Raw genomic sequence first — 12,378 nt, 5'->3', positions numbered from 1 at the left:
CTAAACTATGCACTTTCACATTAGTTCTCACTTGGGCCCTCACTTCCTTCACTCCTTCAACAAGCATTTACTAATGCCTACTCTGTGCCAGGCTCTGCCGGGCATAGGGGTTCACTGGTGATAAGACACAATCCCCGCCATCAAGAACTACAATCTTGTCTGAGAGAGATATATAAATAATTATGGGAAAATTTATTAAGTGCTATGGGGGTGTTGAGGAAGGAGTGACTAACAGTGTGTACCTGGGTGGAATGCTTCACCAAAGAGATGAATTTGTGCTAACATCCTGTGTGAAGGGAAAGGAGAAAGAGTATTCTAGGCAGAGGAAACACTGTGTGCAGAGACATGGAGATTCAAGAGAATACGGTATATTTGTGGTTAGAACACTGGATATGTGTTGGTGGGAAGGAGAAACAGCTGAGGCTAAAATGATGAAGGCTCTGAAAGGAAAGGGTTTTGGCCTTTAGGAGATGGAAAACTACAAAAGGGTTTCTAAGAGAATATGAATCAGTCACATTTGCATTTTAGAAATAACATTTTAGTGGCTGTGTGAAGGAAGGAAGCGGAAGACTACAGGAATTTGGAAAACATTCCAGTAGACCACTAGGGGAGGTAATGAGGCCTTGGGATAAAAAGACATGATGAATTTGGTAACTGGCTACAGTGGTGAAGGAAAGGGAGGATCTAGTATGACACTCAGGTTTATAGCTTGAGTGACTGAATGGACATAGCATCCTTCATGAAATTAGGGAACCAAGACAGGGGACATAGGTTTTGGGGTTTTGGACAAGAAGAGTTTATAGGTGGGGCAGGAATTAAAATATACATTTTTAGAATAGTAAGTTCAGGTTCTAAAAGGGTAATTCCCTCCAGGTCTCACAGCTAGTTGAGAGCAGAGACAGATTAGAACTTGGCTTTCCATTCCAGAATACTCCGTTGGGTATTTTTGTCTTTTTACAAGGTCTCAAAAAGTATACTGGAAAATAATTTGTGAAAGTTTTTTCTTCCACAGCTTTGTCTGGCAGCTGCAGGGACTTTTCTTGCTAATACCTAAGATGGTAGACTAGGATCACAGGTAGTAGCCTTGACCTTGCCTGGAACAAGCTTAGGAGACACTCAGAAAGTCCTTCCCCTCTGGAAGTACTTCTCATCTCTGAAGTGGTGACCACAGCCCAGTCCTGGCCTCTGGGCTGCAGTCTGTTTACTCTGTTGCTTTTTTTTAGTTCTATCTCACTCTGGATACCCATTTATTCAACTCTGCCCCTTGAACCTCTGGATAGTTATGCTCGAGGGCTGTTCCTTTCTCTTGCACAAAGGGATTGCCCTTACTAGGATTATTACTCAGCAGAGCCACTCATATCCATTCTCATTCTCATTTTCATCCAAAAGCCTAGGAAGGGAGACTGCTCCTTCCAATACAGATGGAGAGGATCAAATTGGGTTGGGGAAACTAGGGGATGCTGTGAATTCCATGCTTCAAGGTTTAAGCTGAGGGCAGTGGGGAGGAAGGGCGGAGAGGTACCTGTATCCACCTGGCCTGTTCACTACTTAATTTTCTTTTGCACCATGCACCAGAGGATCATCTCTAAAGGCAAACAGGCTCTCTAGTAAGGTCAGTAGCTTGGGATGGGAGTCCGAGGCAGCCCAGCCTTTGGGGAGGGACCCCTGGCCTGATTGATCTCAGTGATTCAGGGAGGGAAGGTGAGCCTGCCTCATGCTGGGCCTTTTCCCTCCTATATCTCCCTGGGCTTCCTCCCAGGTTCTTATCTTGCTTTGGCAGTCTAAACTTTTAGTTGATGAGGGAGGCATAGAAGGACAGGAATCAGGCTGGGTGCAGTGGCTCACGCCTGTAATCCTAGCACTTTGGGAGGCCAAGAGGGGAGGACTGCTTAAGCCCAGGAGTTTCAGACCAGCCTTGGAAACAAAGTGAGACCCTGTCTCTACAAAATCAAAAATTTAGTTGGGCATGGTGGCAGATGCCTGTGGTCCCAGCTACACGGGAGGCTCAGGCAGAAGGATCACTTGAGCCTGGGAGGTCGAGGCTGCAGTGAGCCAAGATCACGCCATTGCACTCCAGCCTGGGCGACAGAGCAAGACCCTGTCAATAAATAAATAAAAAGATGGATAGGAATCAAGACCAAATAGGGGTGTGGTCCAGGAGAAGTGAGGCTGGGAAGGCCCTAACCTCCTGATTTCTCCTCCTTGGTGTTAGAGAGGGTAGGATCCCAGGATCTTCACTTCCTCAGCTTAGAGGACCCCTTTTCTCAGTGTGATTGCTCCCCAAAACTTCCTTGGCACCTTGCTCCTTGGTTTATAATAGTGTTTGGAGAAGGCAACATATGGAGAGGATCATCTTGGGGCTTAGGGAAACAAGGACAAGTTTAGAAGCAAGGACAGTGTCAGATATATGAAACCAAATATGAGACTGAATATTCGTAAATACTAGAATATGTGGCTAAAACAATATTTGTAGAATGGAAGCTGAGCTGGACTTGTTCTCTGCTGCCTGCTGAGTCCAGGAAGGTACTGGCCCATGGGGTGGCTACTTAGTTATTTGCTTCCTACTGAGAATTAAGTCTACAATAGCTATGAGTCAACCCCCTGCTTTTGCCTGTTTCAGGGGCCTGGTACCCTCCCTAACTTCTGACCCTCAGCCTCTTTCTTTCTAGGTCCTATGGTGGTCTCCTTTCCCACTCATGACTCTTCCCCTTTGGCTAGCAGATGTTTAAACATTTCCCTTAGCTCTCTTCTCTGCTTTTGCTGAAGTTCTCAGGCCTCTAGGAAGGCAGAAGGAGGATTCAGGATTGGCAGAGAGAGCACCTCCATATCTACCTTTTTGTCTGTAGAGCAGGAGTGGCATCTGGAATTGATTCATGGCTTAGGAACCACCAGCTCCTTAAAGGGTCTCAAGTTCCTAGACTAGCCTGTGTGTGTGCATGTCCAGTGTGCGGTGGCATGTCTCCATAACTCAGCCTTGCAAAGAAGCCTCTTGTGACCGGCCCTTACATAGGCCTTTCAGCTTGGCAGGCCTCATCATCTTCATTCCCACAATAATTTCTACATTTCCAAGTGCTTTGCCAGCATATTTGATCCTCCAAACAGTCTTGTAAGATAAATTGAATTGGTATTATCTTCACTGGGCCAAAGTTAAGAACTAGCAAGTTTAGATGACTTGTCCAAGATCGCACAGAAGAGTCCAGAACTCTTCTGAACCATTGCTCTTTAAAGGCCAACATCCTGTCTTTCTATGCCTCCCTACGTTCTCCCTGTCAGCAGAGGTCTGTAAGAGACCCCACCCTTCCTGCCGCACCACAGACTTTGGTTTGAACTCTGCAATACCTATCTATGACCTCCTTTGAATCCTGTGAGATGGTTAGAAGAGGCAGCATCCTGGCCTTTTGGGGTGACTGAAGGATTTTTTGCAAGGCTGTTCTAACCTTCTCATCCCCAGCCTGGGTCAGGTCTACTGACTGCATGTGCCCTGTTCCTTGGGGCCTGACCCAGATGGATAATATCCTAAGGTGTGACAGGAGTAAGTGGGGGAGGAAGGCATGGAAAATGGTGACCCGGAGCAGTATGTGGGTTCTGTGTTAGCTTAAGATTGAGTCCCAGGAAATCTAGCCAGCTATGAGAAGGCAGAGATTTTATTGAGGAGGATACCTGTGGAATTTAAGCCTATGGTTGCACCAGTTCAGAGCCAGAGCATTCACCAGTTGTGGAGCCCAGGTATTGGAAAACCATTTGCCAGACAGATGATGGCATTTTTTGTTTTTGTTTCTTGTCTCTCTTCTCTCCCCATCACTTTTCCCTTTCTTGTCTTTCTCTCTTGGCCCTTCTTTCTACCTGCTTATCCTTTTGCTTTTCTTCCTCTACAATTCTACTCTCCTTTCCCTGTCTCTTTTCCAATCTATCCTCATTCCCTCCTCCTGCCTCCTCTTTTATCCTATACTTACGGCTGCTCAACTTCTGTCTATTCCTCTTTCCTCTCTCCTTCCCACCTGCCTGTTCATCCTATTTCTCTCTCCTTCCGCTCTATCCCCATTTTCCTACCCTGTCCTTGTCTTCTTGTGTTGTCCCTTTCTCCTCTTCACCTTTCCACCATCACCCCATCCAATATATGTCCCTTTCTTCCTCTCTGCCCCATGTCTTGCAGGGATTTGACCCATTCCGATTCGGAGTCCTCCCTCCACATGAGTGACCGCCAGCGTGTGGCCCCCAAACCTCCTCAGATGAGCCGTGCCGCAGACGAGGCTCTCAATGCCATGACTTCCAATGGCAGCCACCGGCTGATCGAGGGGGTCCACCCAGGGTCTCTGATGGAGAAACTGCCTGACAGCCCTGCCCTGGCCAAGGCATTACTGGCGCTGAACCATGGGCTGGACAAGGCCCACAGCCTAATGGAGCTGAGCCCCTCAGCCCCACCTGGTGGCTCTCCACATTTGGATTCTTCCCGTTCTCACAGCCCCAGTTCCCCAGACCCAGACACGCCATCTCCAGTTGGGGACAGCCGAGCCCTGCAAGCCAGCCGAAACACACGCATTCCCCACCTGGCTGGCAAGAAGGCTGTGGCTGAGGAGGATAATGGCTCTATTGGCGAGGAGACAGACTCCAGCCCAGGCCGGAAAAAGTTTCCCCTCAAAATCTTTAAGAAGCCTCTTAAGAAGTAGGCAGGATGGGGGTGGCAGTAATGGGACAGCTTGTCCTTCCCTGGGTCTTCTGCCTCTCCTTCCCTCCCTCCCTTCAAGATAACTGGCCCCAAGAGTGGGGCATGGGAAGGGCTGGTCCAGGGGTCTGGGCACTGTATATACCTGCACTGTACATCCTTGGGTCCTTCATTATTATTTATTAACTGACCACCATGGCCTGCCTGCCCTGCCTCCCTCCCAACCATGGGCTGCTGCTGTCACTCCCTCTCCACTTCAGTGCATGTCTTAGTTGCTGTTCTCTCAGCTCCCAGCTCCACCTCTGGGGTTCAGCTTCTGTCTCTGCTGTCCCAGTTTTGAGGTTTGGTTTCTTGTTTCTGTCTCTTGCTTTCAGGCTCCTCCCTCCCACCACTCCCCAGCTTCCCCTAGCAGTTACAGGGAAGATAGGAGGAGTAACTTCTGACATGTTTGCCTCAGATCCGTTCCACCCCACTCACAGTGGTTCTGTTTGCTCCAGACTGGGGCCAGGGCCTAATCTTTGGGATTTGTTCTTTGGTATTGTTGTGGGTCAGAAGGAACCTCATCCTAGATCTCACTCAGGCTTCCAGGAGTCCATGGGGGAGTGAAACCAATTCTCAGAGAACAACCCACCAGATAAAGAGAGCTTGGGGATGGGTTGGAAGAGGCCTCTCTTCATTGGAGCATGAGTGGATGCCAGAACTGTAGGTTATAAGGCAGTCACTTTTTCTCTCTTCTCCCACCCACACCTGCCTCCCTCTTCCCCCTGCTCCCCCACACTGCAGGAGGGTTTGTCTCTAAGAGGTGCTGCCCCAAAGCTCCCCAAGCATCAATACTCCTGGGGCTCAGGACAAGTGGCTCCCCTGGCCCGGGGAGCCACAGCCATGATACAAGGCTCTTATGGAGCCCTGGAGTTGTTGGGCAAGGATGCTGTCATATTTTTGAACCAAAAGACAAACAAGTTAAAAGGAAAAAAATCTCCTGAATTTCCCAAGTGCCTACGCTGCATATTCCCCTTGTTAGATCCCATTTTCATGTTACTTTGTAGCCTTGGCCAGAGGCTCAAAAAGGACACAACCAGTTTGGGGGAGGGGTGGCTAAGGAAGATGGTATAGGTGAAGGTGGCTGTGTGACCACTTCCCCCCACCCTTCCCACCCTCTATACAACTCTCTCCCTTACCTGTTTTTGCTATGGCTGTAAAGGTGTTTTCCCTCTGCCCCACTCCCTGCCATGCCTTTATCCTGGGATCCTATTTTGGGCCTAGGGTGGGTGCACCTGGGGCTGGTCTTAGGAGGGTGCTAGGTTGCAGACTGCCTTGTACCCCCTGGACACCCTCAAATGGGGTTTTCTGTGTTATTTCATAAGACTCTTTGAAGTCCAATAAAGCATGTAGGAGATTTTAACCCCTGCTGGCTTTGACTCTCATTGTGTTCTCTGTGCTGTGGCATGACGGGATGAAGAGACTATCTTTCCTTTGCCCAGGGAAAATGAAACTTGAATGCACATACCCAGAAGCTCTGTGGGCAGGGTTACCAGATACATGCAGGGCGACCAGTTAAATCTGAACTTCAGATAAACAGTTTTTAAAGTATAATTTTCTCTCATGGAGTGTCTGGGACACATTTTTATTTGCTAAATTGGGAAACCCTATGTCTGGGTAAACTTGACCCTATCTATCCTATAACTTCACTTATGACTTTTAAAAAACATCTATTTAATTTTTCTTTTTCGTTTTTTTTTTTTTTTGAGACGGAGTCTTGCTCTCTTGCCCAGGCTAGAGTGCAATGGTGTGATCTTGGCTCACTGCAACCTCTGCCTCCTGGGTTCAAGCGATTCTCCTGCCTCAGCCTCCTGAGTAGCTGGGATTACAGGTGCGTGCCACCATGCCTGGCTACTTTTTGTATTTTTAGTAGAGACAGGGTTTCACCATGTTGGTTAGGCTGGTCTCGAACTCCTGACCTCGTGATCTGCCTACCTCAGCCTCTCAAAGTGCTGGGATTACAGAAGTGAGGCACCGTGCTGTCCTAATTTTTCTATTTTTTGTAGAGATGGGGGTCTCGCTATGTTGCCCAGGCTTATCTCAACCCCTGGTCTCACATGATACTCCCGCCTTAGCCTCCCAAGATGCTGCGATTACAGGCTCACTTATGACTTTCCATGATTTTTAAAATTACTTCACAGGAAGCTTGGGCAGCTTCTGGAGGGTAGTGAGAAACCAACGAAAAGGCTTTAGGGAAAAGATGCCACAGATGGAATTTCATAAAGATCGCTTTGGGTAGCCCAAATCAGAAGCTTCTACACCAGCCTTGCATATTAGGGTTCTCATCTATTCTTATTCTCCACTTTAAGTCACCAAGTCCATCCTACCTCCACAAGGCAAATACCCTTTCTCTGCTACCATCCACTGAAGAACCCCAGAAGCAAATGTGTACTGACCCTGCCCTGCTTAAAATTCTCTCAGGGATCTGATTTGCGTCAGGATAAAATCCAAACGCCATTGGCCTTGCGCGGTTTTCTTCCAGTTCCTGAGTGCCACTCTTCTGGCCGATCTGAAAGCCCTGGGGCTCCAAGCTGCCCACGGCTGTGGAGCCTAGGCTTGAGCCCACAGCGGACGGCAGTGTTAGGATTATTACAATAAATGTCAAAGCAAGAAAAACGTTCCGGCCAGTTAGGTTTTGTTATTTCAAAAGCAACAAAATAAGTGAACCGCCTTTCCTCCGGCGGAGACACGCAAGCGACAAGGGCGGCGCCTGACCTGGCAGGCTCTAGGTGTTACGCCAGGGCCCCAAGGCGTCCAAATTCGGCTTGCCCACACAAAACATGGCGGCAGGAGAGCAGCGTTTCCGCCGGGCCTGTCCACATCCAACGGGGCCCATGGGAGAGGCGTAGTCTTCTGTGTCTTGCCCAGACTCAACATGGCGGCTACAAGGCGCCTGAACTAGTCTGCGAAGCCTACCCCAGGCGTGGGCCGCAGCGTCGACTAACGTCATTCGAACCCCGTCGCACCCCTTTGTGCGTCACGGGTGGCGGGCGCGGGAAGGGGATTTGGATTGTTGCGCCTCTGCTCTGGAGAAAGTGCTGTCTGGCTCCAACTCCAGTTCCTGTCCTTGACCAGCGCCTGCAACCTAACCCTTCCTACTCTGTCACCTTCTTGATCCCGCCGGCGCTTTAGAGCCGCAGTCCAGTCTCCGATCCTTCAGAGCCTCATCCACTAGCTGCGATGCATGTGATCAAGCGAGGTGAGGGGGCAACGACGTGGGCGAGAAGGGAGGTGAGGGGACGCGGGCTGCCGCCGCCGGAGCTGATGCCCAACCCGCCCGCCCGCCTCCGCTGCTTCCCGCCTGCCTCCGCTGCTTCCCGCCTTTCCCGCCTTTCCCGCCGCGGCCTTCCGCCCTGTCAGCTCGCTCGGCCTTCTGTCTTCAGTCAGCCTGCCCCGAACCTCCTTCGGGCCTTCAGGCTGCGCCCCCTCGGCTTTGTCATCCTGCCGCCTTTCAAAAGGATAACGCCCTGTATCGAGTAGTGACTGCCGAGCACTTTCCAGGCACTATTTTATTCCTCTCTACAAGCCTCCGAGAGAGAGATTATTAGCTCCACTTTACAGATGAGGAAACTGAAGCTCAGAGCGAGGTTTCGGCGACTGACCTAAAGTCACCCATAGCTGACAACACAGTTTGATTTGGAAAACCGTGGGGTTGGTGAGCTGTCTTAGGCACCGGGTGGGGGGGCAGCTAGGAAAGAAGGAGGGGGACTCTTTACCCTACATAGCCACTTGTCAGTTTACTGATCTCTTTTGTGGGGTGAGGATAGGAGTGTGGGGTGGAAAAAACAGATCCCAGACAGACAGCATCCTGGAGTTCCTTTCCCTTCATGGCAAGAGATACTGAATCAGAGAAGGTTGGTTGAGACATCTTCTGACAAGATGGGGACTGGGAAGAGTCAGGAACTTGTATTCTTTCTCAACAGTTCCTTTTCATTAGACTTGCCGAGTCCCTGCTTTGTGCCCAGTCCTTTGCTTGGCTTTGTGAGATTATAAGAGGAGACAGTCCCTGCCTTGGGAATAGGCTTAATCGGGTTGGAAAAACAAGAGCAACATACTTTTAACAGCCACATGAGATATGTATGAACAAGTTTTGAGTTGAACCTACTTGCCTTTGTTAAAGCAATACAATTATTTCAAAATTGTAGGCACTTGGTAAATACTGGTTGATCGACTGGTTGTTTCTGTTTTGTCCTCTAGGCTGTGAACATATCAAAGATGGAGATTTGTTTGAGACAGAGTTTTGCTCTGTCACCCAGGATGGAGTGCAGTGGTGTAATCATAGCTCACTGTAACCTTGAAGTCCTGGGCTCAAGTGATGCTCTTGCTTCAGCCTCTCAAGTAGCTAGGACTATAGGCATGCACCACCATGGGTGGCTAATTTTTTAAAATTTCTGGTAGTGAAGGAGTCTTGCTGTGTTTCCCAGGCTGGCTTTGAACTGCTGGCCTCAAGCCATCCTCCCTTCCTTGGCTTCCCAAAGTGCTGGGAATACAAGCAAGATGGAGACTTTTCTGCTCACATTTAGCACAGGACCTGACGTGAATAGATTCTTAAAGAATGAAAGAAAATAATTGTATCGAAATGTAGGACATGATGAGTGCTGCGAATAAGCAGGTAGTTGATTTGGTTTAACTACAGCCAATGTCCAGATTGGTTTAACTACAGACAAGAGTTGGAAAGGTGGACAGTAGTGGCCCTTCTTGTTTTTGGTATCTTGAGAACATCATTCTCTGAATTTTCCTAGCTCCCATTTTAGCTGACCAAAGAGCAAAATCTTTTATTGATCCATTCCTAAGAGTGAGAGCTAAGCATCTATTTTTGTATTTTTATTTTTTTACATTATTATTTATTAGGTTTTTTTAGAGACGAAGTCTCGCTATGCTGCCCAGGCTGGTCTTGAACTCCTGGGCTCAAGCAATCCTCCCACTTCAGCCTCCCAAAGTGCTTGGATTACAGTGCTGGGAGCCACCGCACCTGGCTTGAGCATCTATTTTTTAAATCATTAGATATGGGAGAGATGTTTAGGATGGTTTATGATAAGTTAGTAACAAAGATAAATTGAAAATGTATGGACTTAGATGACCAGAATGGATAAAATTCAACTCTGTGTTGAATTTTTAACATTTTGAGTCTACTTCTAAATACTGTTGTTTAAAAAGTGCTACTTTGGCCGGGAGTGGTGGCTCACACCTGTAATCCCAGCACTTCGGGAGGCCAAGGTCGGTGGATCATTTGAGGTGTGGAGTTTGAGACCAGCCTGGCCAACATGGTGGAACTGTCTCTTCTAAAAATACAAAAGTTAGCTGGAGGGTAGTGGTTTGCGCCTGTAGTCCCAGCTATTCAGGAGGCTGAGGCAGGAGAATTGCTTGAGCCTGGGAGGCAGAGGTTGCTGAAATTGTGCCATTGCACTCCAGTCTGGGCGACAGAGTGACACCCTGTCTCAAAAAAAAAAAAAAGTGCTAGCTACAACTAACTAAAAAGCAGAGCTTATTTTGTTTCTCATTCCTTCATAGAGCATAATTTGATCCAGATGGTTCATGCTGTAGATTCTGCCGTTGTAGCATTCAGCAACACTTGTTAATGTACAACATGTACTTAGATTTCTTTCTTTATTTTTTTATATTTCTATGTTTCTATATTTTATTTTTATGTTTTTTTAATATGCATAGGGTTTTTGGTTTTCTGGACTTTTTTTGTCCCCTCTTATTTTTGGCATGTCAGTGAAATATCAGACTAACTCCTATAGTTTTTGTTAATTTTTTCTTTTTTTTTTTTTTTTTTTTTTTGAGGCGGAGTCTCGCTCTGTCGCCCAGGCTGGAGTGCAGTGGCCGGATCTCAGCTCACTGCAAGCTCCGCCTCCCGGGTTTACGCCATTCTCCTGCCTCAGCCTCCCGAGTAGCTGGGACTACAGGCACCCGCCACCTCGCCCGGCTAGTTTTTTTTTGTATTTTTTAGTAGAGACGGGGTTTCACCGTGTTAGCCAGGATGGTCTCTATCTCCTGACCTCGTGATCCGCCCGTCTCGGCCTCCCAAAGTGCTGGGATTACAGGCTTGAGCCACCGCGCCCGGCCCTTTTTTTTTTTTTGAGATGGGGTCTTGCTCTGCCACCCAGGCTGGAGTGCAGTGGCATGATCTCAACTCAACTGCAGTCTCTGCCTCCTGGGTTCAAGAGATTCTCCTGCCTCAGCCTCCTCAGTAGCTGGGACTACAGATGTGCACCACCATGCCCAGCTAGGGTTTGTTATTTTTAATATAATTATTCAGAAGGGCAACTGGAAGTTGACTTTCAAGTACCTACTGAATGTGCTAATGTCTCGCTAAACACTGTGAGGGCAGTAATGGAGAAGGCAGCTCTGTCTTTAAAGAACTTAAAATTGTTAGGGATTTAGGAACAATCCATATGAAAATTGTTAGAAGAGAATAGTAGATAAGTTTTTTTCATCTGCTATCTTGAGCTGTTTTTCCTAATGGGAGAATATCATTCCTCAAGGAGATTATGGTTAAAAAAATAAACACTGAGAACCATTGCAGTAAATGACAAAGTAGCTGACTGAGTTGTAAACTGTTTTGGAATTTAGTGTAGTATTTTCAAAACTTTGGATTGTAACTCGCAGTAAAAAACAAAACGTTTTACAGACATACATGTATATATGTGGATACACATAAAATGATACAAAAGTTTACGAAATAATGTCTTCGAAAGCATCCATTTGCACTCTAATCTTTCTTTTATTCCGGATTATTCCTCCCTCCCTCCCTCCCTCCCTCCCTCCCTCCCTCCCTCCCTCCCTCCCTCCCTCCCTCCCTCCCTCCCTTCCTTCCTTCCTTCCTTCCTTCCTTCCTTCCTTCCTTCCTTCCTTCCTTCCTTCCTTCCTTCCTTCCTTCCTTCCTTCCTTCCTTCTCCATTCACAGCCTGCTATATTATTTTACAACTCTGTGTGTGGATACTGTGCTGTGTACTGGGATTCCTGTGATGAGTAGGCAGACATGGTTCCAGCTTCCAAAGATCCTACAATCAATTGAGAAAGATAGACAAATAAAGAAGTAATATGATAAGATATGATAAATACTCTGAGAGGTAAAGTATAGGCAGTAGAGGCCATTCATTCATAAAGCATTTATTCAGCATCTCTTTGTGCTAGGAGCTGTTGTAGGCATTAGAGATTCTGCAGTGAACAAAGCTAAATTACATTTCTCACTGAGTTTACAACTTGGTGTGGGTGGGAGTGGTGAGTGTATATAAGAAATAAGTAAACATAATAATCAGTTAATTTCAGATACTGATTAATGAGATGATAGTAAAACAGGATCATGTGATAAAGATGAATGAGAAAATAACCTTGGATTAGGTAGCCAGGAAAGGCTTCTCTGAGAAGCCAACATTTGAGCTGAACCCTAAATAGTACTAAGAGGTACTGTAATGTGAGATCTGTGGCCTGAACATTCTCGGCAGAGGAAATTACAAAGTTTGTATCTTGTGGAAAAGGCACGCATCCTTGGTCTTACAGGATTAGGGACATCTTCCTGAAGAGAGAAGAATGAAAGACAGTTTATAGTCAAGAGGAAATCACACTAGTATGCTAGAGGATTTTTTGTTTTATTTTTTATTTTTTGAGATGGAGTCTCGCTCTGTCGCCCAGGCTGGAGTGCAGTGGTGTGATCTCAGCTTACTGCAACC

General features: G+C 47.3%; 3 protein-coding genes across 6 annotated transcripts in view; 2 read left to right on the top strand and 1 right to left on the bottom strand.

Moving 5' to 3' along the window:
• STIM1 (stromal interaction molecule 1) overlaps window positions 1–6,065 on the top strand; it is a 217,224-nt gene extending 211,159 nt beyond the window's left edge. For 3 of the 4 annotated variants that reach the window (XM_050756139.1, XM_050756137.1, XM_050756138.1), the window contains one exon: window positions 4,154–6,065. In XM_050756139.1, coding sequence (XP_050612096.1) covers window positions 4,154–4,667 — 514 coding nt within the window. In that variant the 3' untranslated portion in view covers window positions 4,668–6,065. Of the gene's footprint in view, window positions 1–1,575; window positions 1,613–4,153 lie in introns of all 4 variants that reach the window. The other variant, XM_050756140.1, reaches the window with a different exon arrangement.
• RHOG (ras homolog family member G) overlaps window positions 1–12,378 on the bottom strand; it is a 1,041,648-nt gene that overhangs the window by 243,088 nt on the left and 786,182 nt on the right. The gene's annotated exons all lie outside the window — the stretch shown is intronic.
• Window positions 6,996–12,378, top strand: part of RRM1 (ribonucleotide reductase catalytic subunit M1) — a 46,887-nt gene continuing 41,504 nt past the window's right edge. Inside the window, exon 1 of the mRNA XM_050756130.1 lies at window positions 6,996–7,901. Coding sequence (XP_050612087.1) covers window positions 7,883–7,901 — 19 coding nt within the window. The 5' untranslated portion in view covers window positions 6,996–7,882. The remainder of the gene's footprint in view (window positions 7,902–12,378) is intronic.

Source organism: Macaca thibetana, chromosome 14, assembly GCF_024542745.1.
Source record: "Macaca thibetana thibetana isolate TM-01 chromosome 14, ASM2454274v1, whole genome shotgun sequence".
NCBI classification, from domain to species: domain Eukaryota; kingdom Metazoa; phylum Chordata; class Mammalia; order Primates; family Cercopithecidae; genus Macaca; species Macaca thibetana.
Note: the sequence above shows the minus strand (reverse complement) of the source record. Positions and strands in the feature narration are given on the sequence as shown.